General features: G+C 33.8%; 1 protein-coding gene across 1 annotated transcript in view; it reads right to left on the bottom strand.

The window, feature by feature from the left end:
* LOC141450728 (uncharacterized) overlaps positions 1-13,187 on the bottom strand; it is a 60,904-nt gene that overhangs the window by 17,984 nt on the left and 29,733 nt on the right. The window contains exon 3 of the mRNA XM_074121460.1: positions 6,986-7,135. Coding sequence (XP_073977561.1) covers positions 6,986-7,135 — 150 coding nt within the window. The remainder of the gene's footprint in view (positions 1-6,985; positions 7,136-13,187) is intronic.

Raw genomic sequence — 13,187 nt, forward strand, 5'->3', positions numbered from 1 at the left:
GTTTATGAGCCTCCAACTTGAGCTTCACGGCTCCAGCTTCGAGGGCTATAAGGCTCGAGCTCTGAAGGCTCGAGTCGAAGCTCGACTCGGCTGAGCCTTCAGCTCGGACCTCAACTGAACAACACTAGTTTGTTGGAATCATTTCCAATTTACCTAGTACTGATTACTGAAGTTCTACTTAGTACTTTAATCAAAGTAATGTCCTATTTTATCTGGCAGGGCTTAACAACGTTAAACACTTTCAACTCCACAAACACTTTTCCAAACAAATGAAAAGTACCTAAAAGCAGGATTCGAACTCGGGATCTCCCACTCACAAATCCACCTCCACACCACTACCCAACTATTTCAATTAAATTTTTTACATAGTTTTGAGTGACGCAACTTCCTACATCGCTCCAAGACTGAGGAAGAAAACCATTTTTTTTTTTTAATTAGAATTTATAAACTATCTATACTTCAGTTTACAAAAGGGGATATGTTAACACAAATCATTTTGAATAAGTGCTCTAAGAATAAACAAAGCCTGTACCGTACCCCAGAGGCAGCTAACAATCAGCGACCTCCGGGAGTTTCCGAGAAAAGTGCATACATAGTTTTTATCATTCTGTCACTGAACAACAGAAAAAAACTTATAAACTGCTCAGTGTTGTCTGACCAAGCAGAAAATTCGTCCGCCAATTCCGGCCAAGCGTACCACTACTTTCTTGCTGGATCAATGTTTTTTTTTTTTACGAGTAAGATTGAAAGTTAGTCTGATAAGTTTGATATTTAGATGGGATCGATGGAAGTTTTTTTTAACCGAAAACTGAAGAATTGAGGAATCAAGAAGAATAACTAAAATAATGAGGAAATTGGCATAAAATTTTACCAAATTTATTTGATAAATTATTGAATACCATATTCCGAAATTCTGACCATTGTGAAACGGCAAATATTATTAAAAAAGAAAATTAATTTCTTTGATACAAATATTTTTATAGAGAAATTTAAATAAGAGATAATTTGAACCTTTTTAAAAAAAAATTCTTTAATAACACTTTTTTAATTAAATCTATTAATTTATTTTAAAGACAGATCTTCTCTTAAATAGTTCAGATTATAATGCTATACAGTAAAGAAACTTGGGATCTGAACAACAGGTAACCGACACACTTCTGGTGGAGATCTGCAGGATCTCGAGGCGAGTAAGCCTTAGGAAAGAAAGAAAGAAAGATACGTTTATTATGCCCTGGGACTCATGTCCCTTAAGGGCAACAAAAATAAACAAAATTTACATGATAAACTCAAAAAACTCTCGGTTAAAATAGTAAAATACAAAATAAAATCCAAACAGCTGTTCACAAAAAATTATTTACAATAAATATAAACTAATAAGAAAAATTTATAAATAACTTTCACAACTAGAATAAATAATAAATAATAAAAATAAATAAATAAACTACTTCCTCCTAAATTCCTGTAATAAGTAGTCATAAAATAAAAATCTGAAATTAAAAATTGTTTTCCTGTTGGTAAGGTCCGTTGGTAGGTCGTTCCACAGTCTACAGGAAGTGACGAAAAGAGAATTCTGATAGGTAGCAGTCCTGTAAGTTGGTATGTACAGTCTGGTGTGGACAGTCCTTGTAGTCCGTAAGTCCAGTACATCCAGGAACTCAGGGTTCCAGGGATAACGAAGAGAATGAGTGTGGAAAGTCAGGAAGAATAAAAAAGAGCCACCCAGCATGGTTCAAACTTGTGAAAGGGATGGTGATGAAGAGCGAGAAGGATGTTTGAAGGAGGCGAAGACCGAGCAGGAAGCGGAAGGTTGAGAGGAAGTTGACAGGACTGGATCTAAAGGAAGAACAAATTTAAAAAAGCTCTATAGCTTCTAATTTTCCAATTCTATTCATGAAAATTGAAGTAAGTGAAGGGGATCTCAGACTTGAGATGTCCCGATTCCACAATAGACCTTTTACGACAGTGAATAAATATTGAGTCCTGTGAACATTTCCACACGATTTTTTTTGTATTCTGGTGTTTATATCCCAGGGCAGAAACAATTTCGTACATTTCATTCGATCGTAATGTTTCTTTTAAAAAAAAGAACAGAAAAAGAAAAAAAGTAATAATTTCTATGGCTACTAAAATAGATACAGTAAAATCAGAAACACATGAGTTGGATGTATGTTTGTACATATCCATGGATAATGTTGAAACATTCGATCTGGTCATCGTGAACATATTATTTATCTTATAGATGACTGGGGGAGTGAGAGGCAGCGGGAATAGTTAGCCGAACTACCTCCACCCACGTTAATCATTCCAGGAGGACGATGATGAAGGCCTTACACGGCGCATACTGAAGCATTTCCTCACGTAGATTGCCTTCCTCTCTGGCCGTGATTATCTCAACAGTCAGTCCACACTACCTGCCACTGCTGTCCACAGGTCTATCTGTGTTGACTTGTTGACTAGATAGTTTGGTTCTTCTTGCCTTTCTGTACTAGTGTAATCACCTAGCCAGGAACTACTACTCTCTTTACTTCAGCAGCTAGCTCTATAGTGCTACTTCTTGCTTGAACGAGCTCACTGGCTCACTCTCTCTATCTCTATCTCAGTACCCCTTCCCCTGAAGACAATCTTTAACTATTCTCTAAACTATTTCATTGCGCACTCTGTACTGTAAGATCCGCTTCGTCGAACATCATCTCTATTTCTTTCTTAAACAATTTTTAGTATTTTTTTTTCTTATTGAAGATAGACAACAGAATCTATTTATCCTCAACTCCGACCATCCGTGCAATTAGGTTGGGAGAAAATTATTGTACTAACTTTTTTCTTTTCGATTGTTTTATATACTAAATTTTTTTTTTTTGCTGTTGTTTGTTATTTTATCAAAGAAAATTTCCTTTATGGCTAAGTGGAGCGTCCATAATAAAAGGATTTGTGTTGTAGTACTTTTTTAAAGGTCCAGCCACTTCTACCAGTTGTCCAGCCTAAAAGTACGAACAACAAAAATATTAAGGCCCAATAGTAGATTCATAATAGGTCCATTCGGCGAGTTCAATCAACATTGAGGTCAATAATAGTTAATCATAATGAACAATTATTAATTTATAAATTTTTATTATTATTCATAATTTTAATACTAAAGTATAATTAATAATAAATAATAATCAATTTCTTCCTCTCCCCCTCCAAAAAAAATATATCAAGATGGAGACTTCTGTCTGCACTACCTAGAACACTGCCGCTGAATTTTCATTAAACAACTACCTACGAAATATCGAATGCTACTGTATACGCAATGCGTATGAAGTTGCAATATGAATCGAATTATTGGTTCGAACTTTTAACTGCAGGCATTTACCCAGCGCTGCGTATGACGAACTGCACTGCGAATCGAAATATTGGTCCGGATTTTAAAGGTGCTACATTTTAACCAATTGTGAGCACTCAAATGGTTTTCGGTGACGGTAATTTAGGTATTGAAATTTTTATTAAGCCTAGAAGTTGCTAAAAAAAAAAATAAATAAACAAATAAAATAAAGAAAAACCAAAGATTGATTAAGAAAAGTGGCTCTACCGGATTTGAATTCATGTTATTACAATATTGTGCAGGTATAAATGCAATACATAATTGTAAAATTATATTTTATAAGGAAGTCTATCCCGTCCATCCCCAGAGCAGCTTTAATATGGATTTTTCCTGGAAAAATACTTTTCCACAAATGAGAATAAGAAGTTAGTTAAAGAAAACCTTTACAGCAGTTTCGGAAAGTTATTCTTTCAAAAAACCTTTAAAAAGTCGCTTCCGTTAAAGGTACTGTCCAGTCAAACTGATGCGATATTTTTGGTGATGTTTCAAAATGTAGAATCTGTAAGATCGCTTACACAGTTTCCTACTAGTAAGGAAAAAAAGTAGATATATGCGTTTTCTCTTCAGACATTTGGTAAGAAGTAAATTTATTAAAATCAAAATTGTGCAATAAATTTAAAATCCCTTTGTGCGTTATTCACAAGAACGAAATAATTTTTTGGTAAGAAGTATAGAAGGTATGATGAAAGTACTCACCTAAGAAGATATGTGAACAAGAAGCGAACACAACAAAGTTTGGTATGAGATAAGGTGATGAACAACTCTGGTGAGTTATGGTCCGCGTTGGACACCTGACAGTTGAACTCCTCAAGATTAATTCCCTTCCCGTTGTAAATCTTATTTTTCATCTAACCAACTTCTTTCAACTGTACTTAATACAGCCTGGCAGCTATCTGTCTAATCTTTATTTGGATTGAGTAGGATTTTATTTTTTAAAGTTTGGATTTATTAATCAAAATAAAACTTGCATTATATGTGGTTCGGAGTATGCGATTAAATAATCCGGTGTTTGCAAATATTAATAGGAAGATTCAAAATGTGGGGAAATGCTTCTATTTTGTTCTTCCTTTATTTCTGTGACTTCCGGTAGTAAATCTATACCACTGCCAAAATTGGAAGAAATATCAATTCGGATGGAGCTGGAGATCAATGAAATTAGTAACAAAGTACGTGATAACCTCAAGACGAGAAAGGCGAGGTAAGAAATGGAGCCTCTTCAGGCATGTGTGGGATGCAAAAAGAGTCTAAAAGGCTCCTCCTGACTGAGAAAGAAAAGAGCTGAGGTTCGACATATCAAAAAAGAAAGAGCCACTTTTCTGAACTGATGGTTCAGTTATTTTGGGGAGGGGACAAAAGCGACAATTTGTTGTAAATTTGGGATACTGGTAACTTAAATTGGTTACAATTTTTCTTGGAAATTTAATTTAGAATGCCAAATTTGAATGCTGAACGGTCCTATATTTACAAAAAATTAACTGAATACTGAATGCGTTGCTTAAATTTTTATTATAAAGAAAATAGCATGAACGGAAGTGAAATTTTCCTGAAGAAATTCTTCAGTTTTCCATGATTTCCTCTACAACCATTGAAGCTGAGGTTTTTGAAATACTGTCATACTACAGTCTCTCGTGAAAGGATAGAACTGTTTTTTCCCCGTGGAAATTTATGAACTACAAATAAGAATTGTCTTGTGAGTAGTAACATTACATTTTTTTTTGTTCAATATTACATATATATGTACGTGAAGTGAACGGAGATCATAAGCTTCAACAATACAAACCAACTATTTCGTTTCATAGCTTCCAATCTTTGTGAGTACATTATCTCGGGATGGTCTATTCGACACGTACACCATATCCGGTAGCGAAGAGAGATATTACGGCGGGCCGAGGTAATTAGTAATTGAGTGGAGGAGACACAGAGCTAGATGATGGGGTTACAACACGGCCGGGGCGCATCTATCAAGGTAATAACAAGGCCCCGCAGGATAATCACCTTCGCGCACTCACTCGACGGCTCCAGGACTCCTTTACTGTTCTTCCTTCTTCCTTTTTTTTATTTTTCTCTACTAGATAACTCTACTACAACTACGTTGCTGTTATAGCCAGTGTTGCTGAATCCATTTTGTTCTGCTGCTTCTGTGTTTCTCCTTTAACCTCCTCATTTCTCCCGGCCATTTTTTTTTTTATCCCTTTGATAATTTGATGAAACTGTGTTGTTATTTAAAGACCGGCGCCTATGAGAACAATGTTCTTTACAATCACGTCACTAACAGCATCGAAAAAAGTAGTTTAAAAAAAGTAAATTTATTATTAAGACGAATGACTTTTTATTAATAAAATCATTTGAAAATATTCTTCTAAGCTCTTTTAATTAAAGTATTCTGTGCTTTCAGTTGCCAAAAAAAATGGAATTTTAATTACAAAATGCTAACAAAACTTGTCTGAAAAATTGAGAGTTATGATCTTAATCCGAAGTGGTATTTTTTGCGGCTAGATATTGGAAATTCTATTTTTCCTAGATTTCCAAAATTCGAGAAAACGAATTATAGGCAGATTTTTAGTTTTTAGTAAGCAATTTTAGAAAATATCCGGCAACGTGCATGATTTTCCAGTGATTTTTGGTTGATGATATTTTCACCGCACCAAATCGAACATAATACACTCCTATTATACAATATAATAATTATTTCTTGACGCCCTGATTGCAGAAACCAGAAATTACTTTCCCTTACTTACGAAAATAGAAATTAAGAATTAGCTCTCATAATCAAGTAGAACATAAGCATAATACACACTTCATTTAACGTCTCTACAGCGATGTTACTTAATTCAAATGGGTATTTCATTCACTACGGAAAGCACATTTACCTTCTTATTATAAAATTATATAGAATGGACGTGACGCGTGTGTATAGGATTTAGGACTGATTAGTACAAGGTCGTCTAGTTATAAATATAACTTATATTTTCAATTAAATTAAAAAAAAAAAATAACTTATTAATAATAGAAAATACCAAGAGTTATTACGTCATTGAAGCGGGAATCATGAGATGACATCATCTTTTACAATGAGCGCTATGAAAATACTAGGAGAAACTATTAATTGATAGAATCTCTTTGCAGTTATATCATTTATGTTTTCTATTTATGCAATTTTTAATTCTTTAAAAGGTGAACATTATTTCACAATTTTTTTCATATTCCTTCAAATACGGTCTCGGCTACTTGAATGTAAAGTTTGATGGCGTGTGGCGATCTAGATATGAAGGTTAGAGGCGACTTTAAAAAATACCTTGAAAATAGATTCCCGGAGAGAGAATGTAATATACCGGGTTAAACTTCATTGGTAAACTTGGTAAAGCCATAGGCTAAACGTTGCTACGATGAGACTGTAAGAAGCTCTTAGGAAGAGAGAGTCTAAGGGCCATCAGCTGGTTTCGAGCGTGGGATCATCGCAAGGAAATTCAGTACGCTAACCACTCAGCTAATCCCTTCCCTGATAGAGTTGTATTTTTTTTTTCACTATTATGAAAATAATTCCAGTCTTAATGCACAACAGACAAATAAGATTACGATAATTATCAACTATGTTACTCCATATTCTCCAAGATGCTAAATTACCTTGAGGCGTATTGGGCGCCATTATCTTGTAATGATGATCAGATGGTGACAATTCCTGTTTATACCTTGACTCTCGCGGTGATTGAAATGATGGTCCTTCTAGGAAAGGTCGTTGACCTAAACCCATTGCACGAAACTGCTGGTTTTGCCCTGAAACAAAATTAGGATTATTTGTTTTATGATTGCCTAACTTTATGATTTAAATTTTAATTGCATAGCAAATTTTAATCTAGGACAAAGGCAATATTATTTCTTTTAATTCAGTCCACTCCTGGAGCAATCTCACTTCTTTTCCTCCAACGCCCTCACATAAATATTCTGAAGAAAGCTTTCTCAAGAGGGTTCTACGTAGGGCATATACCCCATCCAACAGCTGTTGACTTCTTAGTCTTTCCAGAAAACTCCAGACAGAGCAGGGAGACGGTAGTCAAGGATAACCACTCCGTGATACTACCCACAGGTTCTGAGGAATTCTTAATTAGGATTCTTTGAAGAATGAAACAGTATAGTCTAAGTTTTTCATTATTCTTTTCTACTATAGGTTAATAATTTGAAATCATTTCGTTTCAATTTTATATATATATAATAACCAATTTCACAAATAAGAATACCGATGAGAAAAGAAAAAAGAGTAACGCTCGAAGATACCTAAATATATTGGGTATCATTAGCACGAGGTGTTGCGACTATTGTATTCGTCTTATTTAACGCCCCTTGCATAAAACGCGTGATGCAAGAAGTTCTACAGCAGAACAATTAGAGATACTCCAGGCTGCAATCTTCCCTGATAAAATAACACAGCTACGCTACTGATTTAAAATATTAATGATGAGGGGCGCTTTTTAACGTAGTACAGTGGAGTCTCGGTTATCCGTCATGACCGGGACCGGACACGTGACGGATAGTCGAGTAGACGGATAATGAAAAAAAAACAGGAAAATTTCCGGATTCTTTTGTTTAACGTGTATAAAACTTTGTATTAACTGGTATACATATTTTATACGTTTATACGCTTAAGCCTTAAAGGTCAGCTATCTTTCATTATTCAATTCATTCTATTGTGTATTAAAATTAATGAATACAATGTCTGCGACATAATTTTTTTTTTTTTTTTTTTTTTTTTTTAATTTTTAAATACTGAGGAGAGTGACGGTTAATTGGAATAGACTGATAAAAGGGTGACGGATAACCGAGACTCCACTGTATTTGATGCGTCCCCTCTCAAAAATGGCATCTGTTAAGTATCAAGAGAAATTTTAAAGAAAATCATAATCGGCTATTTTCAAGAAAATCGTAAAATTAATTTCGCACTTCCACGTGACAAAAAGTGGAAAAAGTAGTTTAACATTTTATTTTGTCTTTTAGTGCAGCGTTTCCCAACCTGTGCTACACGAAAAATAATCAATAATGGCGGACATAAAAAAAATTAAAGCATAAAAATATAGAAATGTTTTTTATAATACATACAAATTATTTTAATTAATAATATTATTACAGTAAATTTGTTAATATGTACAGTAATAAGATAGGGTTGTCTCAAGATATACGAGAAAATATAACAGCACATTTAATAGGATTAAAATTATCTTTTATGGAGTATTTTCCAAAACCCGAAAACACTATAAAGAAAATTTAGGAAAAGCTACATCATGATCGATAAAAGAAAAGAAAAATTTAATAGAATTATCGTGTGACAGAACTTAAATGTTGAACTATGTAAAGATCTGCTTAAAGTGACTGATTTTAATGAATAAGCTCTATCCAAGCAACATGCAAATTTAATTGGTACTTACAGGGTTGTTGAACGCTTAAAAGAAATTAATTGAGAAGATTTGGGCACAAATATAATAATCCTAAAGAAGAACTTTGTAAATTAACTTACAATTTTGAAGAGAAAAATATGTACGTAGTTTTTAATTATTTCAAAAATGTTTTAAAACTAAGATCTTACACTTTATAAAGTGAACATGAACTCCTTTGTAGCAGATACATTGTATCTCTATTCAATTAAAGATGATAATAACACACTTGGAATAACAAATTTCACTAAATACGATCATTTTTACGAAGTGGTACAATCTAGCATGATGTACTACCAAGTGGTGCGCGAGTCAAAGAAGGTTAGGAAACGCTGTTTTAGTGGATCTCAAAAATTCCCTATTGTGGAACTGCGACTGGGAAAGTCATTTCGAAAATCTGAAACGAGCTTAATACTTCCACTTCTGTTGCACCAAGTCAGTAAAAATGTATCACCCAGGATTTTTTCCCCCATTCTTCCATTTCTAGTAGAATACGAGTATAAGCACTAAGAAAGTGGCAACAATTGTGGTCTGTAAAGGTTTACACATTTAAAAAACATTTTTATTTGTTAAACAAAAGATGATTTTTTTTTTCTTAACTAGTTAAGAGAAGAACTTACAGCTAATTTATCTCCCCTAGATGGCGCGTACGGCTGTATTTAAATTATAAATACATAAATCGATGAATTATTTGTCATGTATATTAAATGAATCGTAAAAAGAGTTTTTAGATTTAATTTCTAGAGAGGAGTTAAGTTGTCACAATTATTGCAATGGACGACAGCCATAGAGGACGTACCAACCATGCTTGGAGGTTATTCCATTACCTTTAGCCATTATCTGTTGTGACAACTGTGGCGTATCATTTTATTGGTAAAATTTAATTAAATTATTAAATTGAAGACAATAATTTGTTTTTACAAATATGAATATGCTTAATTTCCTTATTTGTTTGTATGACATAACTTTTTTTTTTAATTTGTATAATTACGCATTTTTTTTTCATAACTTAACTATTCCTGTAAAAATCTCAATGATAAAATGAATTTTTTTTACATTTACCACTCTTTTGTAGAAGTATTAAGATCTTGTCTTATTTTCTGTATTGTCTTATTGCAAAAAATACACGTTTTGTCCTGTATCCGAAAAACAGGCAGCAAATATTCGTTCCCATCACAGTGCTGGCTTTATACCTATCAGCTGTCAGCTCAAGTAATTGTTTGGAAATGTTTCAGTACATTAGAGGGCCTGAATATGTTGGTGTGGAGGAAACGAGTCTTACAACTTAGAAAAACAAGGCAATAAGCAATAGAACCTTCGAGAGCTTAAGAATGAGATGGAAGCCACACCAGTATATGACCTCTCAAGATAAACGAAGAGCTGCCTTAACAATTACAACCGTAAAAAAGAGATCTGACTGGATGTGAGACTCGCAAGAACTTTCTAAAGGGGCCTAAAAAAATTTGCTCAATCCATCTCCTTGGCAGAACAAAAGACTAGCTAAGGAAGATTACTGCCCTAGTAATTAGCACTGTGTCTTATGGAAGCATCTATAAAGAATGCATTTTTACCTTTATGAACCTTTGTGTAGGTAACTCCGTTTCTTCTCCTTGGAAAATGTGCGCATTATGTTCGCTAACGGTTTTCTTTAGAACTTGCTATTCAGAGCTCAACTTGAAGTTCGAAATCTTAATCGCATCCTTCTTGAAAGGATACAATTGGCTCGCAATAAGTGCATATTACTTGTGCGTATTACTTCACTATGGAGTCGTGATTCCAGATTACCATCTATATAATAGTAGTTAAAATTGACTAATGCCACTAAAATTGTAACAAAAAAACAAAAAAATGATATGCAGGAAGATCCTACGGCCAATATTAGTGATTTCATCCGTCAAACCATGCTTGTTAAGAGCTCTTTTTAGCTTGACGTGAACCATGTACTCATATAAAGATTAATGAGTTCCTTTTCATGAAAATAGATTTTGAAGAAAGATTAACCCTTATTCTATCATAGAGAATCTAAGTTGAAGCTAAATGACATTTATTAAAAATTCTAAATTCCCAGATAAACTTATAGTTGTGTAAGAGAAAGACAGTATTTTGCCCGAATGAGATCATTGATTCCCTAAATTTCCTACTTCAGAATTCCTATATCTAATTACCAAGTTCCCAACAAATCTTGTTTTGTATTTTAAGACATAGTCTGAAAGAGCTAACTCTAATTAAATTCCATTAAATTGAGCAAATTAATATATATCTCAAATCAAAGTGAAATCTTTGCAAGTAGAGATTTAGGAGGGTCACAAATATTGTTCGGAAATCCTTAGGAAATAATGTGGGAGGGTTGTTAATAATTTTAGAGACCTGTTGATAGTGTAAGGAATGTGTCTGTGTGTATATTAAAAGGATCTAGGTACAATATGATGTGCCACAGTGTTAGAAAGGAAAGAGAAGCTGAAGTCCAGCTGTTCTTGACAAGTGCCGCCTGACATTATTACTTACTGTTCACAATAATCTTGTTACTAATTGAAGTAATTAAGTTCTCTTTGTCATATAATATCTACAGCCATTGTATTTGACAATCTACACTTCCCACCTAGAACTTTGCAGGTCTGTTTTGTATCCATCAGGTATACCTTCAACTACAGACTGATTCTTATTTATTTAAGAATCCTAGTTATAATTATTTCACTTGTAAGCAGAGTAGTTCAAATTCCCGAAAAAAATCGTAATATTTTCTATAGCTGTAGCTCTGTATTTTTTCTTTTTTTAATTTCCACCTGCACTGGTAGAACAAAAGAAAAGACAAGCACAAGAAAAAGTCCAAGCGAAAGCATAAAAACAAAAACACAAATATGTCCCTTGAGATCTAACAGTCTACCTGACCACAAACGCCTTACAACAAGTTGCCTCAAAACCATTTGGGCTTTATAATGTAATAAATATATCATAGGAATAGCAATGAAGGAAAGGCTTAAACAGAATTTTCTTTATAGAGTAGTAACTCTAGGAAACATCCCACGCCATCAAGGAGGGCGTTAGGGGCGGCGTAAATTGCATCTGGTAGTGGTTATCCTGTTCTTCCTGAAGTGTCCAGAGAGCCTAGTAGATCGTAGCTAGTGCTACACATGAAGATGTAACATTTCCCATTTAAACCAATAAGATGTAGGCGGAGAGTATCTCCAGTCTAACTCTCAGAGCTAGCACATCCGCCTTAAGTTTTCGCGAAAGTCCTCGAATGAGCAAAAAAAGAAAATGATACAGCAGAAAATTAGGCATTTTGTAAAACCCAAAACGTTGTAGTTAAAAATTTAAATTATAAAAAAATAAAATAATGAGCCCAGAATAAAAATTGGGGTTTAATCCAACTAATTTTCATAATACTCTAAAAGTGGAAGAACACAGAACTGAATGTGAATCTGAGGCTGGAGACTGGACACAGTCTGTAGCATGGAGAGTGTAACAGGTGTCTGTCCCTTTTGTAGGAAAGCCGGCAGAATCTCTAATATTAGCCGTGTTAAAAGTTTTCAGCCGGATTCCAACTGGGGAAAGGTGATAGATTCACACCCACATATATTTATTTCATTTTTAAAAATGCGTAGCTTTTAAATTTACTTACTTTACCTTACTCCATATAACAGAAATCAAATTTTCGAAATTAAATTCGATTTTTTTAAAATTTAAAGTGCGTCAACATTTGTGGTCATTGGCGAAGCTTTATTAAGAGCAAATTTTTAATTATTTATTTAACTATGCGTAATGCTCAGAATAAGCTGAACCACTAATTCGAAAATTCAAAATAAATAGAAAAATTAACGCTTCGAGGAGTATGAACTAGGTAATTAAACAAAGGCAGCCTTGAGATCGGAACGATTTTGTTATTTCTATTCCAATCAGGAATCTAAAATTAGTTAGTTGGTAGAATCCCCTGAAATCTACAATTCCCCAGTTAACATTAATGTGGGGATCAATTGTTCTATAGAGGTAGAAATCTTAATGCTTCCAAATAATAACAGGAACCTTCGAAACTGAGCACAAAAGATTATAACCTCATCTCATTTGGCACATATCTGTCACATCAATCAGCCGCAGATGAGAGCACAGCATGTAAAAAAAAAAACCCTCAAGATATTAGTAATGCACCAAAAAAATACAATTTCAAAACATACTTTCATTACCTAAGAAAAACGTTCCTAGATGGAAGAAAACTTTTCAATTAGAATTGTAAGCATTACATGAAAAGCGTGAATAGTTTTCATTCATTTTCGATTACAAGCCAAGAAAAGTAAAAAAGAAATTTTATTTAAGAAAGGATGACTAGGCTACTCATATTGGAAGTTATTGTTCCGCTAGAGGAAGTCTAAAAGAGTTAAACATGCCGTAATTAATTGATGACTTGT

This window comes from Rhodnius prolixus, unplaced genomic scaffold, assembly GCF_049639745.1.
Source record: "Rhodnius prolixus isolate KJV_2025 unplaced genomic scaffold, Rpr scaffold_8, whole genome shotgun sequence".
NCBI classification, from domain to species: Eukaryota; Metazoa; Arthropoda; class Insecta; order Hemiptera; family Reduviidae; genus Rhodnius; species Rhodnius prolixus.